At 42.5% G+C, this 19,670-nt stretch overlaps 3 protein-coding genes across 5 annotated transcripts in view; 2 read left to right on the top strand and 1 right to left on the bottom strand.

The window, feature by feature from the left end:
• The window catches only part of LOC139347511 (mitotic deacetylase-associated SANT domain protein-like), a 340,723-nt gene that overhangs the window by 161,345 nt on the left and 159,708 nt on the right, over positions 1-19,670 (top strand). The window lies entirely within an intron of this gene.
• On the top strand, positions 2,307-13,108 carry hpcal1 (hippocalcin-like 1). 2 transcript variants are annotated; one of them, XM_070986966.1, is made up of 5 exons: positions 2,307-2,606; positions 3,979-4,066; positions 8,627-9,116; positions 10,575-10,680; positions 12,405-13,108. In XM_070986966.1, the coding sequence occupies exons 3-5, from the start codon at positions 8,739-8,741 to the stop codon at positions 12,500-12,502; spliced, it is 582 nt and encodes a 193-aa protein (XP_070843067.1). In that variant the 5' UTR covers positions 2,307-2,606; positions 3,979-4,066; positions 8,627-8,738; the 3' UTR covers positions 12,503-13,108. The 2 variants fall into 2 exon arrangements, with proteins under 2 accessions (XP_070843067.1, XP_070843066.1); XM_070986965.1 differs by lacking the exon at positions 3,979-4,066.
• Positions 13,017-19,029, bottom strand: pdia6 (protein disulfide isomerase family A, member 6). Of its 2 annotated transcripts, none has more exons than XM_070986963.1 (13): positions 18,820-19,029; positions 18,370-18,511; positions 17,613-17,670; positions 16,865-16,991; positions 16,428-16,534; positions 16,207-16,346; positions 15,640-15,754; positions 15,034-15,174; positions 14,832-14,916; positions 14,528-14,600; positions 14,287-14,445; positions 14,107-14,203; positions 13,017-13,684 (listed from the first exon to the last, which is right to left on the bottom strand). In XM_070986963.1, the coding sequence occupies exons 1-13, from the start codon at positions 18,836-18,838 to the stop codon at positions 13,613-13,615; spliced, it is 1,335 nt and encodes a 444-aa protein (XP_070843064.1). In that variant the 5' UTR covers positions 18,839-19,029; the 3' UTR covers positions 13,017-13,612. The 2 variants fall into 2 exon arrangements, with proteins under 2 accessions (XP_070843064.1, XP_070843065.1); XM_070986964.1 differs by having other exon boundaries at positions 16,207-16,343; positions 18,820-18,955.

Genomic DNA, 19,670 nt, shown 5'->3' with positions numbered 1-19,670 from the left:
GGTAATTGGCCAGAAGGGGACTGTGCCCCTAAACACAAATAAACAGACCTGTTTGCTCCTATAAAGCCCACCCTTCAGCTGGGCCTGTCCACTTGATAACAAACCAGCAACACTCAGTAGCAGCAGAGTGAAGGGCTGTCAGCGCCATCTAGGGGATCATTGTGTTGCTGCAGAACATCACAGAAATTGTCCCTGTTCACACAGTATTCCTACAAACTACACCAGTGGTAGGTATTCAGATCCTTTGCTGATGTAAAAGTATTAGTACCACAATTTAAAAATACTGTGTTACAAGTGAAAGTTCTGCATGGAAAATATTACTTAAATAAAATTATTCAAGTATGGTCAGGAAAAGTATTACAAGTAAGTTAAAGTATTCTATGCAAAAAAATGTCCCCTGTGACTGTTACACTATTACATGTCATATCATTGGATTATTATACTCATGGGTTAATGTAAAAGCAGGATTTTACTTTTGTAGTTGGTTGCTGAGAAAATGATTTTCATTTATTTTTTTGTAGGACTGCAACTAATGATTATTTTCATTAATCTGCTGATTATTTTTTCCGTTTATCGATTGATTGTTTTGTTTGTGAAAATTCAGAAAATAGCCAGAAAAGCTGTCATCAGAGCCCAAAGTGACACATTATTGATCAGTTGACCATTTGTTTCAGTTTCACTGTTAGAAACGGCTGGGCAGTTTAATTTATGACAAAGCATCATATTTTATTAGCTAGTAGTGGAGAAAAAAGTGTTTGATTTACCCTTACTGCACTTTGTCAATGTTAGAATTAAGGGAAATACCAAATACATTGTACAACAGTGTCTTTGATGGTGGAAAAAAGTAACAGTCAAGGAAAACATTTAAGGGTTTTTTGCCAAAAAATGTCCAGCAACATCTCACAGTCCATTTTTATTCATTATTTATTATATTACATATATTACATGCACATACAGGTTCATAGTTTACCTTTTAGTGGCCTCAACATGGTGCAACATTCAAAATGGTTTGATCTGTAGTGGCTCCAAGCAAGATAAAAAAAAAATGTTTTATTTTTTACAGTATATGGTAAACTGCCCCTAAAAAATGTATTAAAGTGATCTGTCTTGATTAAGACAGTCATTGCAATGTTTTTCATCTGCTTTACTCAACCATCCACCCGCCTGTGACAGTATTAAGTTGCAAATTGGCAATAGCAACAAAAGCAACCTCAGACTCCTTGATCGCTGCCTCAAACCCCCCCAGTCTGTATTGTACTCACTCTTAGGTGGAGATAAACACTCCATGTGCTTATAGAAACAGGTGTCAGGCTTCAGGAAGACACACACACACACACACACACACACACACACACACACACACACACACACACACACACACACACACAGTTAATTATTTATTCACTCACTGAAATGCTGACATACACACCACCCTGCCTGCAGTGTCACTTTAACCTACACAAGAGAGGTTACTGTCATAGGCACTGATGGATGAGCGTACATCTTCACAGAGGCTGAAGGAGAAGTCATACTGGGAAAAGATGAAATTAGGTCATAACTTGATTATGTAACACCTCTGCTTTCGAGTGCAGCTTGTACCACAACATTAGAGTACTTGTGATGGATTAAATTCATTTATTTTTTATTCACCAGACCATATATTGATACTGGTGTTTGTAGGCTGTAATTAAAAGGGCTGTACACCAAGGAGGCATGATGACAACACAACATTTTCTGTGTATTTCTCTTGGGGTTCAGCTTAACAACAACAAGCATGCCAATTAAATTCTTGCCTGTAGTGTGTCAATAATACTATAGCTTCTTCTAGAAGTGCTTTAACGAACTAAAATGAAAAACGACTGTTTTTTCAATGGAATTCTCAATGCTAATATCTATATTTGGTGCGATGGCTGTGCACGTCTCCTCGTATCAAGATTTTCCCTCAAATGTGAACAGTTTATTTTAGATATTGTTCTAATAATAGTCTCCAGTGATAATTTTCCACAGGACGCTGCTGCGACAGTTTCTACGATGGTAGCAGCGAGTGTGGACGGGTCCATTCGGTGCGTGGGGGGGTGATTTGAAGTACGACATAAATTAAAACTCCAATAATCGAAGATGTCTTTTGAATGACGACCACATTTACATTCGACGCATTATTCTCATTCTGTATCATTACAAAGTGTGCTTACACCTCCAGCAGCCAGGCGAAGTATGATTAACCGCCTTTAAAGAGAAAAGAAACCCCTTTAGTGGTAACTTGGGCAAGTCGGATGAAAACCGAGCTCTGTGCCACATCTTCCACTAAATGATAAAGCCGCTAACCCTGGAACTGGAGGCAGGACCAACTAAATAAGAAACTAGCTGAAGAAATAACCATATTTAAGCTATTCCGGTTATATTTTCCATTCTTTTTTTCTCGCCGAAATTGTCAGACAGTCGTAAAAGCATCTTAAATCCTCCTCGGGTTGTTTTTCTTTAGAGTTTTATCAACAGGAGCTCAGACTAACGTTACTTTCAGTTAACGGTTAAGTTGGAAAAGTTAGCCGAACCAAAGTGGACTTTTCCTCCGGAAGCCCCAGAAACAGCCTTTTCTCCTGAAAGAGGTAAGCTTTCATCACTTTATGAAGACAAAACACTCGGGCTGGTGACTGTAATGTCCAGTCTGCTCCAGTGGTTAGTCTGCCCTGGACTGCTGTGGCAGCTTCCCCCAGACAGGAGCGTGTCACAGGGGCTACACCCATAGCAGACTCGCCTACATCTCACCTTCGCTCCAGATCATGTGGAAACTGTTTCAAAGAGTTTTTCAGCAGCTGGCAGTCTAAAAATACATGTTTTAATCAATGCAAGGTGTGCAGACAGCTTGAAACAACCTGAAATGTCTGTGATAATCACGTATTAATCACGTATTATTTTTTAGTTGAAGACAAAGTTGGGCTGGGAAAAGTGACAAAAGGACATTTTCCTTCTTCAACGGGTTGTGTATCACAATATGACAAATGTACGCACGACCACTAAAATCAATCAATAAAATGATTCAGAGCAATGATCCGTTCTCCTCTGCTGGAGCAAGCATTTAGATGCGCAAAACAAACACCTTTAGCTAATATAATTAATTAGAATTAATAGCTAATTAATATGATAAATAATAGTGTAGCTGTGTGTGTGGTGATAGTTTTGTGTGTCCTGTTGTTTTCTTGTGTACAATGACTTTTGACAACACAAATCTGTAGTAGGATAATATGATAATCTATCATCATTGTATGGTTCTGCTGGGACTCTATAAGTTATTGTATATTGTGAAGACTCAGTATTGATGAACAAAGACCTATAGATAAAGGTGTCAAGCTCCTCCGCATACTCTGGCACTATACATCTCTTAAAAGTTTGTTTCTTGTGTCATAATTACGCTTGCCAGCCCATTAATTTAAACTCATAGGCCTATTCCACTGCTCCACTGTTGCTGCTGTGTGCATGAATCCAAAATTATATAAGCCATCTGACCAGTTGAAAAACATTCCAACAAAGTCACTGCTGACTTAGAAAAAAAACACTTTGCAGTTGTGAACTTTTGCTCCCAAAACAGAATATGTGATGAAACAGTATCAGGCGTCAAGTATGGTGCAAAAATGCCTGTAGCTGAATAAATCAACTTGCTGTGTTAGATTAAACTGCTTTTTTGAAACCAGCAGCAAACATTGGAAATACGCACACAGAAAAAAATTTCTTTTTTCTCTTTCGTCTTCATATATCTCCTGCCCTGTGTGCCCCAGATTGATAGTTACACCGCCTCCCTCTCATAAGCCTTAGCACTACTATCCTGTTGCCTTGACTACTGGTGTGTCAGGGGACTTCATCCTGATCCACTGCGTGATTTTCTCTGACACTAGTTCAAAGAGACTTTGTGCGAAGCAGCGCTCAAAGCGAGAATAACTAGAGAGCTCATTTTGTCTTTTTTTTCTTCTTCCGCCGGTCCAGCTCCTCGCCCACCTGAAGCGGTCTTATTTACCAGAAGTCCCCAGTACTTCATCCTGCACTGCAGCTCTGCTTGTCCACTGCACAGCAGGTGACACGCACCACTAAAATAGGAAGTCTGCTTGCTTTCTGTGCACCAAACCGAATCAGTTCGTTTGATTTACATTCCATGCAAAAGAGGCGCGATACAGACAGCATGAAAAATAATTACTCTGTTGTGTTTGTGCAGAGCTAAGGATGGGAAGTGTTCTGTCAAATGTCAGCGCTGCTATTGGGAAGAAAAGGGGGACATTATCCTGTTTGTTAACAAACTTTGCCTTTGTGCTGATTATTATTATTATTTCTTTAATGAATCAATTAGTTGTGTAGTCTGTAAAATGTCAGAGAGTACTAAAAAATGTCAATCACAGTTTCCCAGAGCAATTTAGAAGCTGGAACCAGGAGTGTTTTTTGGCAACAATATGACTAATACAGTTAATTCATTGTGGAAATAGCTGCTAATTAATTCTGTCTGTTGACTATATCCTTTTAATTTCTTTGCCAGTTTTTTTGTTTCTTTTTGCATTCTGACGTAAACTTTGAAACCTGTTGCCTTTGTTTCCAACACTCGCTAACTGATGCACTGTCAGACGCATGATAAGCTCCATCAGCTGCGTGTCGTGCGTTATGGATCCGCGACTGTATCATTATAGACACCCTTCATCTCTCCTTTTATGACTGTCTTCATTGCTGCGAGCATCTGGAAAAAGAATAAAAGCTTTCTTTGTTGTGACAAACCATTACCCGGGAAATGAGGTGGGCCTAGGAATGGCAAACAGCAGTGAAACCGGCCTGGTCAGAGGTTTACAGGATCCCCACTGTAGCCTGCTGCACTGGAGCCTGTGTGAAACAGTCTCATTAGGCAGGGAACCCACTGGAAAAAGTGGACCATACAGAGCAGGGATAGCTATGGGGGTTGGGGGCGAGGGGAGAGACTTGCTGTGTGATTGAGGGCAATTGCGAACATTGAATGTGGAATGGTACTCTTACGGGACTGTTGTGTATCAAACAATGCTCGCAGCCTGCGGCCATCTCCTAAGTATTATCCTGATATTTCAGGGTTTTTCTGCAATAATGACACTCATGATGATATGAAAAAGTACTGAAATATATTTGTCGTTTACAACTTGCAATAGCTGTTGAGCTTTTGGCTCCCCTCGTTCTCAACTGGGGGCTTCTGCTTGAGGTGGTGAAATAATTTGTTGTACTGCCCCTTTTTGTTGTTGGTCTTTTGTATCTAAACCACTTCCAAACTATTGTAGTCGCTCCCCTTTTTGGAACTAACTCCTCCACCATGAAGCCGGCAGCCATGTTACTTTTGCTTTCAGTCATGGTTGTTGTTGTTGTGCCAAACAATGTGACACCATTAATATCAGCAAGTTGGAAAATGATCAAAATCTGCATTTTTTTTTGCGAATTATAAAATTATACCCATATTATCATTATTATAATTAATGTAATAATGTAATATTATATTATATGATACAGCGCACCCATAACGTAGATGCCGGCGCAGAGCAGTATCTAAAAGTTATTTCTGACCACATTTCAAAACATTTTCCATTGCACAAGTAGCAACACCAGAATAGCTCCGTTCCCAGCTGTGAAAACGTACAGTAAAAAGCATCCTGTGATGTCTCAGTCTGTGTGCATATGTAGTCACTTACATTTTATAAGCACAAATGGAATAACATACAGCTAATTGGGCAGTATATTGAGGCAAGCAGTGGTCTCCTCAGTCAAATAATATGGAATAAGCCTTAATTGCAACCCCTTATGTTATCTGAGGGATTCTAGTTTCTTTTTAGGCCTAATGAGCATCATCCAGAGGTCAGTGGAGTCTGTAGAAATGTTTTGCAACCCGCAGTCTTTGATAAGTGTGTTTGTGTCATTTCACCAGAGCACACACTGTTTTGCTGCTTTCTCCCCAGAGTCTAACACTTGGATGTAAACTCTTAATTTAGCCTCGGAGCTTCTTGAAACCTCACGGCAGCCCTTTCCAGTCTCGCAGCCTGGAATCTTCTGGGTTTCATGTGGCTTTGTGTGTTTGAGGGAATAAATAGCAACGCCCATATTTATGTCTGCTCCAGCTCAGCCTGCACACTGAGCTGTCCTGGAAAAGTCCATGTGACCTAGAGCTGAGGAGGCGCTGCCGCTTCCCCATCCTGTTGTATGTTAAGAGCGGAAAGACCTCGTTCAGGCCCGCAGGCCAGTGGGCCATTTATGCCGTAGCGACGTTAAAACACAGTCAGCAGACAGCGATGTTATATTCTCAATGTAAGCATCACTTTGAGAATCCTGCACCGTGATGTTGACAGGCTTGCTAAAAAGTCACCGCAAAATCCTTTGATATCATCGTGTGTGGTTGTTATTTTATAATGCAATAGGAGGCTTTTGCTGTTTTATACCATTAACTTTTGTATCAGTTTACATTTAGCCATGCTAGCAGCTTCGAAGATGGCAGTTTTCGTTGCTCTGTTCTCCACTTTGCTCCAGACTGAAATATCTCAACAATTATTTGAAGGATTGCCATGAAACTTTGCACAGACATTGATTGTGGCCACAGGATGAATCCTAGTAAGTTTGGTGTTTCCATTACTCTTCCTCTAGTGCCACCAGCAGCTCAAACATTTTCACTTATCAAGTGAAATATTTCGATATCAGCTCGATGGATTGGCACAAATTCTTGTGCAGACTTTGCTTTGGGAATATGTTAGCATGCTGATGTTAGCGTTTAGCTCAAAGCACCACTGTGCCTGCACTGTTGACTCACTGTAGACTCTAATGTCATATATATTTGGAATTAAGTATTACAGTAATTAAATATGAATGCATTGTCAGTTTAAAACTCTAACCCACCGCACTGGTTGAAAATATTTTAATTTGTGGATGGTATGATGAGATTTGTTTGTTTATTTATTTACTTTTGCAGTGCGCCCTTGCTGAATTTCTGATTTCCCAGTTGAATGAATCAGAAATCAGGGCAACGAAATAAATGTTATTAATGTGTTGGGCGTCTGGTTCCTTTGACGTTGTTAAGAGTTTGTGTCACCGGCTGTTTCTCAAACCTGCCCACCTCTCATGTTACTCTGTGACTTCCATTCATCCAACGGCAGGAAATTACACCCGTGTGACAATTATGAGAAAAGAAGGCGTCCATGCATAGAAAAGACCTCATCCAGATTCACGCTGCTCTCATTTGTTCTATGCCAGATAGAATCGTTCTGCCAATAACACAGCAGCGATGGGATTTCAGTAATTGAAAGAGAGAGAACATAGGGACAATACATCACTCTCTCTCAGATAAATTCATTATAGGTAACTCACACGAGAGGAGGTGTAGTCAGAGGGATTATTACGCTATTGAACAGTAGATATTAGCAAAGCGACCCACATAGTATAGCTGGAAATAGTTTTTCTTTCCATGTGTCATGCTTTTTCCATTCTTTCTTCTTCCCTGCCCCCGCACATCTCCTTTTCTATCCCTCCCACGCGCACACTTTACCAGATACATGTTGTAAAATATTAGCTCAGCTTCATATGTTTTTACTTTTTACCTTCTTACCATGTTGATCTTTCCTTCCTTCCTTCTTTCTTTCACACACATGCACTCACACACACACTAAAGGTGACCCCCTTTAACCTCTCATGAAATGCAAATTTTTATTAATACTGAAAATGTTGAAGGATACTTTTGAGGATGAACAGCTGGATTTCAGAATAAATGAAACATATTTTCTCCTCTTCTTTGGCAAACGTCTGCCCACAGTACCCTTTGTGAAGCAGTATGCAAACTGTTACACGTTTTGCTTACCAACACACCCATATTTGCCTCCGCTTCATTGGTGGGTTGCATGCACAGTGTGTCCCATCTAATACCTGTTATGCTGTTATGGTTTTATCCTGGATGTGTTGTTTTCATGCATCCTCATATCCCCAATCATGAATACCGCTGCATACATGAATAAACAGATTTTGCTGAATCTCGCCATGGAAACAGAATTTAGACAAACCACCAAACCTCCAGGTGAATAGGCCCAGGTGGTCAAATGTTTCAGCGTCTTTGATTGCATTGGTATTCGTGCGTTGGCCATCGTTTGTGTTTCTCTTTAATCAGTGTCCGAACGGCACCTGCTTAAAATCAATTTGAATATTCATTGTTACATAACGGTGGAGATTACTGTGGAGGTGAATGTCCGGCCGTCTCAGTAACAACAGTCAGTATCCGTCTGACCTTTCAGAAAGTGGCTTTATGGAGAATTACAATGCCCCAAGACGCTTGTCCTTCCTCCATGCACTGAAGGGTCGATAAATTATCACCATGCCAGAGGATTCATACTGTATCCACGGAGACCAGGCCACCCCCACCACACACACGTAGACACACATATTATAACCTCATGACATATGAGTTGCAATCTCATCTCTATTTTCCTCCTGTGTATGGACTCTCAACTGTCCAGATTTATCTGTCAGCTTGGTTGTCTAAGGAGCATCTTCAGCACATGTTTTATGATAAAACACTGCTGCAAGCTGAGAAAAATTATTGAACCAATGAATCATTTATGATCTTCATACAAGGATATTAATGAGGGTTGTTGGTCTCCTGCAGGAGCAGAGAAAGCTGAGCAGCCAGCAGCTTGGGGGAGTAAAAGCACAGGGAGAGTGGAGAAGTGAACGGAGAAGGTAGAAACAGCCACCAGCCCGTCCGAGACTGCCGTGCCATGGGGAAACAGAACAGCAAGCTGCGGCCCGAGGTCCTCAACGACCTGAGAGAAAACACCGAGTTCACCGACCACGAGCTGCAGGAGTGGTACCGCGGCTTCCTCAAGGACTGTCCCACCGGCCACCTGACTGTGGAGGAGTTCAAGAAGATCTACGCCAACTTCTTCCCCTACGGAGACGCCTCCAAGTTTGCTGAGCATGTCTTCCGCACATTTGACACCAACGGCGACGCCACCATCGACTTCAGGGAGTTCATCATCGCCCTGAGCGTGACGTCTCGCGGCGGGCTGGAGCAGAAGCTGCGCTGGGCCTTCAGCATGTATGACTTGGACGGGAATGGCTACATCAGCCGGGCAGAGATGCTGGAGATAGTTCAGGTGAGGACACATGGTGTGACTCAGGGTTTGTCATGGATGCATATGCTGCGCACACCAGCCTCTTCGGCCTACTCTGCTTCATCTGAGATATAAATGTGACCTGATGACGTTCTAGCCTAACATTTAGTTGATATTATATGCTGATTATTCAAGTAGGAGGAATAGAAATGTAAAAAGTTTTACTTGTTTTGATTCAGTTTTACAGCTTTAAGTCTGAACCCAGGAAATGAAGATTTCTAATCAGATTTTAAGACAAATCTCTGTACGTACATAACAAAACAACAAACTTAATTTATTAAAAACTAAAGGCTACAGATTTTAATTCCTTGTAGGGCTGTAGCTAATGATTACTTTCATTATTGAATCTGTTTATTGTTCAGATTAACTGTGGTCTATAAAATGTCCAAAAAAAAAAAAAAAAAAAAATCCTTAATCCCAAAGTGAGGTCTTCAAATGTCTTGTTTTCCAGTCCAAAATCTAATCTTAAGACACTCAGTTTACAATCATATGAAGACAAAGAAAAGCAGCAAATCCTCACAGTCTCACAAGTTGAACTGAGGATTGTTTGATACTTTTTGTTTGATAAATTGCTGAAACAGTCAGGTCATTTCATTTCATCAGCACTAATTCCTTGTGTTGTATGCATTTCATCTTACTGGCTAATGGCTGTTTTTAGGCTCAGTAGTCAGGAGATTTTCACCTCACATCTTGGATGCAGCTCTCTGCTTTTTCTTATCGCTGTGGCTATATTTACTCTTCCAATATGGTGAGCTGAGCAGCCTGCAGGGCCATATCAATATTGGCTCAGTCCCTTGTGTTTGTGGATACAAATGAATGTTAAAAAAAAAAAAAAACCCTCAAAAGCCTCCATGCTTCTGTTACCGTAGAATACTTTCTGTTTCCCTCATCAAAGCCTCAGACCTTTACATGAACTGTGTATAGTTGTAGAAGATGCAGGCACATTATAGCCTGTTCAGACTCACTGTGAGTAACAGCGGGATGAGCTTTAGTTTCCAGACCACCATCAATACCAGGGAGCAGCAAAAAACAGGTCAAAGCATTCAGACGAACCATGTAACAAATATGTCAGATGGGAGCAGTTATTTTTCTTCGTTGTAGCCTAAAAGCTTCACACAGACAGCGAACCAAATTAATATACACCTAACAGCAATCGACCTTCCTCGTCTGTATGAGGTTAGGACGTTGAAGGCGGCCTGGCCTCCCCCTGTTCAAGGAGTTGCTTCCGTCTGGCTGCTGATACAATCTGCTAAGATGCTGGACCAGTACACTTAAGAACTCATTTGTCCCTGCTGCCACCGGCCTTTTAGACAGCTCAATGTGATTTTTTTTTTGTATGTACTGTATTTATTTTTTATCGTTCATATTGTTGGCTGCACAACAAATGGCCCCTCTGGCTTGGTAAAGAGACCTTGACCTCATTCTTACAATCCTTTGCAGGCAATTTACAAGATGGTGTCATCAGTGATGAAGATGCCTGAGGATGAATCAACACCAGAGAAGAGGACAGATAAGATCTTCAGACAGATGGACATCGACAATGATGGTAAGTTTTTATCTACATGCGTTTGTGAAGCATTTGTTGTAGACCAAAAGTACTTTAAGTTAGTCTATTTAGCATTTAGAAGGACTGTTGCAGATTTAAGTGTTTATTAATGCATTTGTCATCAACTATAACTCCTCCTGTGGGCACCCATAAGTGGAGGCTGCTGTATAAACAGATACTGAACAATAATATAGTAAGATAACAGTTGGAATAATATCAAATAAGTCCTTATAGGAGAGATTGTAATTCCTGGCAGATTCTATGCATGAATTTCTGTAGCTATTTAATCAGTGTGCTGGTCTTATGACTGCAGAGCTGAACTATACCAAGACTCAGAAAAAAACTGAAAAACAAAAGTAAACTAACACGGCTCAGCTAGACGAAGGATTACACTAAAGAAAGAAACCGTCACATCAAGACAGCAAAAAATCCAGACGTATCATGAGAGGTTAGTTATGTAATAGTCTTTGACATTGTACACTTATCACCACGGGGCACTTTGGAGAGTAACAGGAAATAAGGAAGGAGAAATTGGATGTCACATAACAACATGACATAACACGACTCACAAGATCATTAACAGCCCTTTGCATCCGAGCCTGCTGAGCCACCTCTATGCCAGTGGTTTGACATTTAGTGTGAAAAGGTGATGCTGCACCCATGTGAATGCGCGCCCGAGCATTTCCAAAGTCTCGCTGCTCTCAGCGTAAGGTATTTAGAGCTATTCATAAGGCAGTGGGAAGCTCAGCTTGTTTGGAAACAGAAGGTCAGACTGTGCGTCTCAGGCTCTAGTTTTATCATGTGGTACCAAAGACCAGCGGGAGGGTAAATCCACCAAACCTCAGTTCACCCTCTTTCCAATGTTGTTCACACAGATGCCGTGAACACACATTATGATGTACTGTTGCATTTTATCTTTGTGCTAATCAGTCAAAATATATTTCATATTTCCAATTTTCAGTGTTATTTAGCTTTTTTTTTAAAGTTGGTTGCTTAGAAGTTTTATTTGCGTGCGTAAAAATCTCAATTAGGAAGTAAAATATTAAAACAGAGCATGATCAAAGTCATCAATATGTCAGTGCAGCTCATTTGGCTTTGATACCTATTTAAACATTTAATCATTTTTTACTTCTTTTTCACAACTTTTCATCCCAGAAATCCACAAAATAGAAAATAAATAATCAGTTGATTCTAATATTTATACATTTAAATATTTATTCAGGTCTTATTTTAATAATATGATTGAGATGAGTTGGTTTCTTTTAATGTAATCAATATCATTAATGTTGATAGAGTTGCTATTTTGGCCAGTACCAATTAATGGTAAGAATTCAAGAGGTATTTCTATATGAATTAGATATTTTCTTAATCTTATATTCAATATAACAGTATTCTGTGTTGTCATATTGATACCTGAACTGCTTGTTTTAGTATCCAGTTCTTTTGTCAAAGTGCTGATCAATACAGCTGAAGAATTAATGAATGACACAAAAACAGCTCAACAGCACCACCTGCTGGTTGATGTGACTTGACGGCAACGTTTGTCACAATTATTCAATCTTAAAGTTATGAACACAGGTTCACTGTAATGCATTTAAAACATTACGTTGACTGCTCTCGGTTATTTTTACATCAGTGATGATGTTTTAAGCCACAGGAACGTCAGTGGCTGCTTGCTGCATGACTCAGCCCCTGCTGACTGTTTTCTGGTCTCTGCTTCACAGGTAGATTGTCTTTGGAGGAGTTCATTAAAGGTGCCAAGAGCGACCCGTCCATTGTGAGACTGCTGCAGTCGGATCAGGGAGCCTCTCGTCAGTTCTGAGGACAGAGACAGTGGCAGACACACACTCTCTAAAACCACATCCTTCCAGCTTTCTGCTGCTCTCTGCCGTCATCGCACCTCCCCCCAAAGACAATCTTTCATTTTAACAGCACTCCATGTCTTAATGTTTACATTAATGGATTCTTCTCTCCTGTCAATGTGGCTCCTTTTCTGTGGACTATGACGTGCTTTCAGTTGTGTACATGCTTCTCCAAAGCTCTCCTGCCTTGAAATGGTTTTAACCCGTTCTCCATAAGTGAAGTGCCATATCATATATTTATAACTGACTGGATCATGTGCTCGCAAGTATTATGACTCCCATTATGTTACACTAAGGGGAGACTAATTACATCACTTCATATATGATTGGACTTAGCTTGTTGGCTTGTTGTTCAGGACTGCGGCTCAACAAGCTGCTGTCCTAAACAAGCTCTATATGCCTTTGGTCTTGCATGCGCTCGGCGATACACGTTTACTGATATTGTAACAGTTCATGTGAATAAGGAGGTCGTGATTGTTTTTATTCCTTTTTATTTTTGTAACAAAAATGTCATTTTGTTTTCACACAATTGAAATAAAGTCGTGTAAGAAAAATCTACACAAGAAGTCCCACGGTATCCCCTTGTCCTGGACAGACCAAGATTCACACTTACTGATTTAAAAAGAGAAAAACAATTGTCACATCAGGTTGGACATTGAAGTGTTACTTTGACTAGTCCACATCGTAGAATAGGTGCTGAAGAGGGGAACGATGTTTAAAAAAGACTTGAATGAACGACTGAAATGCCACATTCAGAACCTCCTCCCTCCTCTCCTTAGCTGTATAAATATGCAGCTTGAAACGTTCAGCAGGTACGTATGTGAGGCACAGTTCACTCCAGGGACACCATACATGTCCCCCCCCCCTCCCCTCTCCTGTCCCCGTGAGACTGACAAAGATGACGTGAGAAACTGCAGGTGTCTCTCATGTGTCTTTTCTGGAGTATTTCAGTAACTGGGCGACCGGGCCTCCCATTCGTCCACAGGAGAGGGGAGGCGGGTCGCGCAGGACCAAACCAGACCAGACCAGATCCACCCAGACAGTCTGGACCAGATCCCGCCCCATTTGGCTCATAACTCATCCTTGTCAAAGTCATCATCCAGGTCTACATCACTGAGGTCGTAGTCCTCCTCCTCAGGAAGCTGTGGTTGACAAGGAGGGTGAAATAAAGACTGTTAGCAAAGATGTTAAACTGAGACAAATGATTGCAGGTGGACTTCCTCTGTGTCTGGACTTTTTGGAGCACTTCAGCTGCCATATTACATAACAGTGCATCTTGACACGCTCTTCTGTGTGCATGGCTGCAGCACAGAGGCGGCAAGCAACAGGTGGAGGTTATTTAGATGAAGCCTGGCAGACACTGTACACCTCATTTTAACCCCAAACTGGTCGCCCCCTATTGATTTTAATACCAGGCTGAATTTCTGCCATTGGATATGCAGTTTGAGGGGGTTTCAAGATGGATGATTAACTGCCTGAAAAGATCGAATGAGAAATGCAACTGAACTTCGCTGCAGAACACAGCCTGTATTGTACATTACACCACTGTAATGCTCCCGCTCACCTGCCCATCTTTGCCATCCCAGGCCTCAACCGTGTGAATCTTGGGCATGACCCCACCTCCCAATGTGGCGGTTGAACCACGGCCCACGGAAAGCTCCCTGAAGAGAAGACGAACCACGTGAGCGGCATCACTTTGTATTTTGATTCATGCAAAAAGATCAGTCAACAGCCACGCCCTTACCTGAGGAACTCATGAATGCCGGTCTCACTGAAGGAGCCCCTGAGCAGAGCAAATTTCATCTTGCGTACGTTGATGGCGGCCATGGCGGGGTAGCCAAATCCACCAATACCCAGAGAGGCCTCCAGCTCCATCTGAGCTCCAGCCTCAGTCCACAGCCAGCTGACAAAGAGAGCACAGGCTGTTAGTCACAGTCACTATTAGTCACTTGAATACTAATCCACGACTGGCCTCTCATCCTCACCCCCACATCTTCTTTTTGTACTTCTCAGACATCTTCATCATCACCTCCAGGTAGCCGTTTCTACCTGCGGCACCTGTTGAGACAGTGAATGGTGAGAGATTCGACAGATGTCCCCACACGACACCAGTTTTCAGCAGTACTGCTACTCTCGATTGTCACCAAACACAAAAACTAAAACTTGCAGCGAACTGTGATCATGTTAAGAATACACTCATCAGCTGAACATTACTCTGTTCTTTCAGTTGAGAGTGTGTGTGTGTGTGTGTGTGTGTGTGTGTGTGTGTGTGTGTGTGTGTGGTCTCACCTGTGTCCAGGATGTGTGGCAGGACAGCAATTACACACAGCTGACTGTCCTCACAGGTCTTCTTCACAATGTCTTCACTGAGGATCTGAGAAACAAACACAGAAATGTCCTTATTATCTGTAAACAGAACCCCACCCGCAAAAACCTTGTGCATTTAGTCAAACACGAGCACTTTACACTTTAATGCATGCAGCGCACTGACCTCCAGCAGCTCAGGAGGAGCGGCGTTGTCAGAGAACAAATCCAAAGCCTTCTCGATGATGTCGCCACGGGAGCGGCCTCCTTGGTAGTCTTCGGGCTCCTCGCCTTTGCGGAAAATCTTGATGGTGGGAAATCCTCGGACCTGGACACAAACACATGCTTCAGTTCTGTGGACGAGCGCCTTAGATTCAGCTGAATGTGGATATTGAATTAAACTGAAATATTAGAGGTTTGTGCAACTTTATCATGCAGGTTGAATGTGACACGGAGCAAGAAATAAAAACACGAATCACGCATTTGGCATTTTGACTTTGAAGTTGGGTTTCCTCGAGCAAAGTCTGGGCCTGATTTAATTAGTGTGATCTGACTGACTCCAGACTAACAGCTTGGCTTTCAATGTCAGAGCCAGTACACTCCATCGCCTTTACAATGTCAAAGCCACATGCAAAGCACATATACCGACGGCTGGTGGATTATCATGTTCACCGACTAATTTTACTAATGTACCACCTCATGTCTGATCGTGTGGTGGCGTTCACGCTGAGCACTGCAGCTGTTTGCATCAGAATTGTGCATCAGTGTAATACATGAACTTCATGATTCTCACCCCGTAGCGGCTGGACAGAGCCTGGTGCACAGTCGCGTCCACGGCTCCGAGGCGAACTTTGCCCTTGGTCTGCTCCTTGACAGCTGTGGCTGCAGCTGCCCACTCAGGCTCCAGGCTGTTGACAAAAGAAGAGACCAGTGGTTCAGGAAAACTTATAAGGAAGCAAATCCACAGCGGAGAACTCAGAATTACACGTGTGCATAGTCGAAAACTGAACTGACCAACCAGGCAAGAGCGAGCTGCAGCTGAAAAACAAGCTGATCTCACTGAACAGTTTTAATAAGGATTACTTTTTATCAAAGTCACAGTTCTCATGACGTGTTTTCAGTCAGGCCTGTGGATTATCCAGAATTACTGGGACAGCGTTTCCAGAGAGAAACAGCGTTCTTTAGTTTTTCAGTGCTTGTGCTTTGAGCAACACAAACAAAACTCCATTAGCCTTGTTTGTATGTGAGGCGGCAGAGACCTCAGACGCGTCTCAACAGTCATGGCGAGTGGGGGGGGGGGGGGGGGGGGGTTCATGGTTTCCTGCAAATAAGGGTGGGCTGTGTCAGCTACTGAACTCACTTTTTGCAGTGTCCACACCAGGGGGCGAAGAACTCCACCATCCACACTTCATCGCTCTGCAGCACCATCTTGTCAAAGTTATCATCAGTGAGCTCGACCACATCCTTCTTGCTGCCACCGCCGCTGCCACCACCACCCTGCTGCCGGAGGGTAGATGAGCGTTACTTAAGGGTTTGGTGAAGGGGTCAAAGGCTACTGCGTGGTTTCACCACTGGATCTACCTGTTTGCTGTAGCCGGAGCCGCCAGACTTGCCACTCAGCCTCTCTTTCACCAGTGCACGCAAAGCGTTCATGGCTCCATCCACGATGGCCTGGCTGCTGCGCCCGCCTGAAGGGTGAAGACTCGCAGATGTCAGCCGCTGCAGCCAAAAACATCTTTGACTACAGAACCTCAAAATCTGCTCACAACAACTTCAACCAAGACCTTTCTGGAAAGTTTCCTTGAAAGCAAATTATTGTGTGTTGCCCTTCTGACCCCTGTATTCCCTTTTCTCTCTCTCTCTCAACTGTTCTGGTAGAAATTATGACATCTAACTTTTAAAGATTCATCTTTTCAGAGAGGCTTCTGAGCAGGGATCGCGCAGGTCACTGTGTCCCACCTCACAGAGCTGTGTGTTCAGCAGAAGGCATGTGTTTGGTGCAGTGGTTTTGCCTGTACCTTGGTACTCCTCTGGCTTGTTTTTATTGGCTCCAAAGATCTTGATGGTGGGGAATCCTCTGACGCCATACTGACCACCCAGTGATTTGTGCTGGTCTGCATCTACGGCACCGACCTTGACGATACCCTGAGGGGTTTCAGAAGACACAGGTTGGCGTCCGCAGCCTCAACTTTTAATCACAGCACAACATGACGAGCCTGTTAATCATTTGCTTCACATGACACCTGTGCGCTGTTTCACAACCCCGCCTGCAGGATTTGATAACAGAGGTGACAGAAAAACAGTGTTGAGGCTTGTTTCTATATGGAACAAACTTAATATTATTCATTAACATCTGACTGCAGCCCCCTTATCTTCCCACATCTGATGCCTCTGTTCACAGTTATTCTCACTTTTGAATTATAAACTTCTAAACATTGGTAGGTGCAAAAAAGCCACGGGCTTAGAAATCGTGATACAGCGTGTGTTTGGTCCTAGTCTTTAACGGTACACATTTTATCATCACACATTGCATTAACTGCCCGATTATTTTTTAAGTATGCAAATATCTAGGGACACCACATCATCATAATCATAATTCCAATAGCAGTATGCACTGCTGATAGCCCTGATAAGACCAGGAAATCAGATGAATGATGGGAAGCTTTCCACTGAAAACATCTGGGACGATAAAACCTGTCTGTCAGTCAGTCAGTCTGCAGCCCGACCAGCAATAAATGACAAGATGAACAGAGATGTTTTGTCTACCTTGAGAGCGGTGGCTGCCTTCTTCCAGTCCGGAGTCAGATTTTGACAGTGGCCACACCTGTGGTGATAAAAAGAGGAGGAGGCGGGAGGAATCAGAGATGAAAATGCTTTATCTAATATTACCATGCATGCACACACTATGATATGAGAGAGACTTTCCTACATCCCTTCAGTACAGGGCTGCTGAATGTGCTCATAACACATCACAAGTGTTTGTCACTCCTATTAATCACTGAGCCAATATCGACACATCCTGTGAATATTTAACACCTTCATGGTGTGCGCATCTCCTCAGGCGACTTGTTCATTACTTGCTTAATTAATTAATTAATTAATTGCTTGTTTATCTGACATGCCGATCACTACCAATAACCAGAGCTCATTCAAAGTCTGGAAACTTTTCAGACTGAGCTCAAGTCATTTCCTGTTTAGATAAGCTTTTGTTTTGTTGTGTTTTGTGTGTGTGTGCATGCTGCCTGCCTGCATCTATGCTACAACAAACTTCTTATCCATTTTTAAAGCACTCCGAGTTGCTTTCATAGGACATTGTGCTCTACAATTAATCTTAAACTGTGCAAATTGCAGTGCAACCCAAGGAGGAGCTCAAAGTTTTGCATACAGTCTCTTCAGATGGTGTTTCGATGAGGAGGAGCGAGTCGAGTCAAAGTGAGATGCTTGTACTGAAACTACGGCACCGCTTGGTTGATCAGACACTTGTTACCACTGAGTGACGGCCACCAAAGCTGTATGGACTCACCAGGGAGCGTAAAACTCAATCAGCCACAGACTGTCGCTCTGGATCACCTCCCTGTTGAAGTTGGAGGGGTTGAGCTCAATAACATCATCACCGGCTGAGTAAAAGGCTTGGACGGACAGGAGCAGGGAGCAGCCCAGCACTCCTGAAGCAAAAGAGGGAGACACAAGAGGGTTACCCTCAACACTGAAACAGTCAGACCAGCTCAAGGAAGCCGTGGCAGGACACCGTAGGACTTCTTCCACGCGGTTTATAGGCAGAAATATTTCAAATTTGCGAAACTGGCGTCTGTTAATTCATTCACTGCACGATAACGGAGGCCTGCGCACCTTAACTTAGCTATTTAAGCTAACCACAACAGCGAAACCGAAGTCAAATACAATAGACATGAACGAATTAACAATGAAAACACATTTCACAGAGGTAAAAACCCTTGCTGCTGTTGTCTCTCACCAAGTAAAAGCGGTCTCATGGTTTCAGAAGCTCTCCGGTCGCCTCCCGTGTTAGCAGTACACACACAGACGGCGGCCGCTGCGTCTCCCACAAAAGTAGATCGAAAAATCTCACCGTGGCCCGCGCTGATTGGTCCGCCGGCGGCGACTCTGCGCCTCAGCCAATCAGCGCGCGCCGTGTAGTTCGTGGGAGGAGGGGCCGGAGGAGAGAGGAACCAAGGACTCGAGTTGTAGGAGATGCAACATATGTGACAAGGCTGAGTCAGTCTAAAACAAGCCTGATGATGATGAGAAGGGCCTTCATGTTCATGTACATATTTATACACAACACACAGACAGTGAATGTACATATATATTCAAAGCGGAGTGATACATCTGTCTGATGAAAGGAAATATGAAGCAGGCCACCAAAAGTTACTGATGTGTTATCATAACTTTCGCTGGCAGTGGTGGAAGAAGTATTCAGATCCCGTACTTAAGAAAAGCAGCTTTACCACAATATAAAAGTACTCCACTAAAAGTAAAACAGTCAAATATTTATTTTTGACTTATGAATTAAGTCCAGAGGAAGTAGATAAATAGATGGTACTATTTGTCTAATACTTTTAACTTCAGTGCTTGAATATAGATAGTTTGATAGATTACTTTGTTTGTCCCAAATGGAAATTACATTCATGTAACACACATCGTAAAAACAAGTGCGGTAGGCAAGAACCACAATACAAATAAAAAGTAAATTCATATACAAAAACTACAGTAAACTAGAATAAAATCAGAACTGAGAATGGAGACCAGAAGCAGGAAATAAACAAACTAAAAGCAGGACGTATTACCAGTAAAGTGTATGTTAAG

Source organism: Chaetodon trifascialis, chromosome 19 (genome assembly GCF_039877785.1).
Source record: "Chaetodon trifascialis isolate fChaTrf1 chromosome 19, fChaTrf1.hap1, whole genome shotgun sequence".
NCBI classification, from domain to species: Eukaryota; Metazoa; Chordata; class Actinopteri; order Chaetodontiformes; family Chaetodontidae; genus Chaetodon; species Chaetodon trifascialis.
This window is presented reverse-complemented; position numbering and strand designations above follow the sequence as displayed.

Excerpts from the sequence above, each read along its gene's own strand:
- hpcal1 (XM_070986965.1), top strand. The coding sequence starts at position 8,739 with ATGGGGAAACAGAACAGCAAGCTGCGGCCCGAGGTCCTCAACGACCTG. Across the intron at positions 9,117-10,574 it reads AGATGCTGGAGATAGTTCAG|GCAATTTACAAGATGGTGTC; the intron begins GTGAGGACACAT and ends AATCCTTTGCAG. Across the intron at positions 10,681-12,404 it reads GATGGACATCGACAATGATG|GTAGATTGTCTTTGGAGGAG; the intron begins GTAAGTTTTTAT and ends TCTGCTTCACAG.
- pdia6 (XM_070986963.1), bottom strand. Across the intron at positions 15,755-16,206 it reads TGGTGTGGACACTGCAAAAA|CCTGGAGCCTGAGTGGGCAG; the intron begins GTGAGTTCAGTA and ends TTTTGTCAACAG. Across the intron at positions 14,204-14,286 it reads GGCATTCATGAGTTCCTCAG|GGAGCTTTCCGTGGGCCGTG; the intron begins GTAAGGGCGTGG and ends TCTTCTCTTCAG.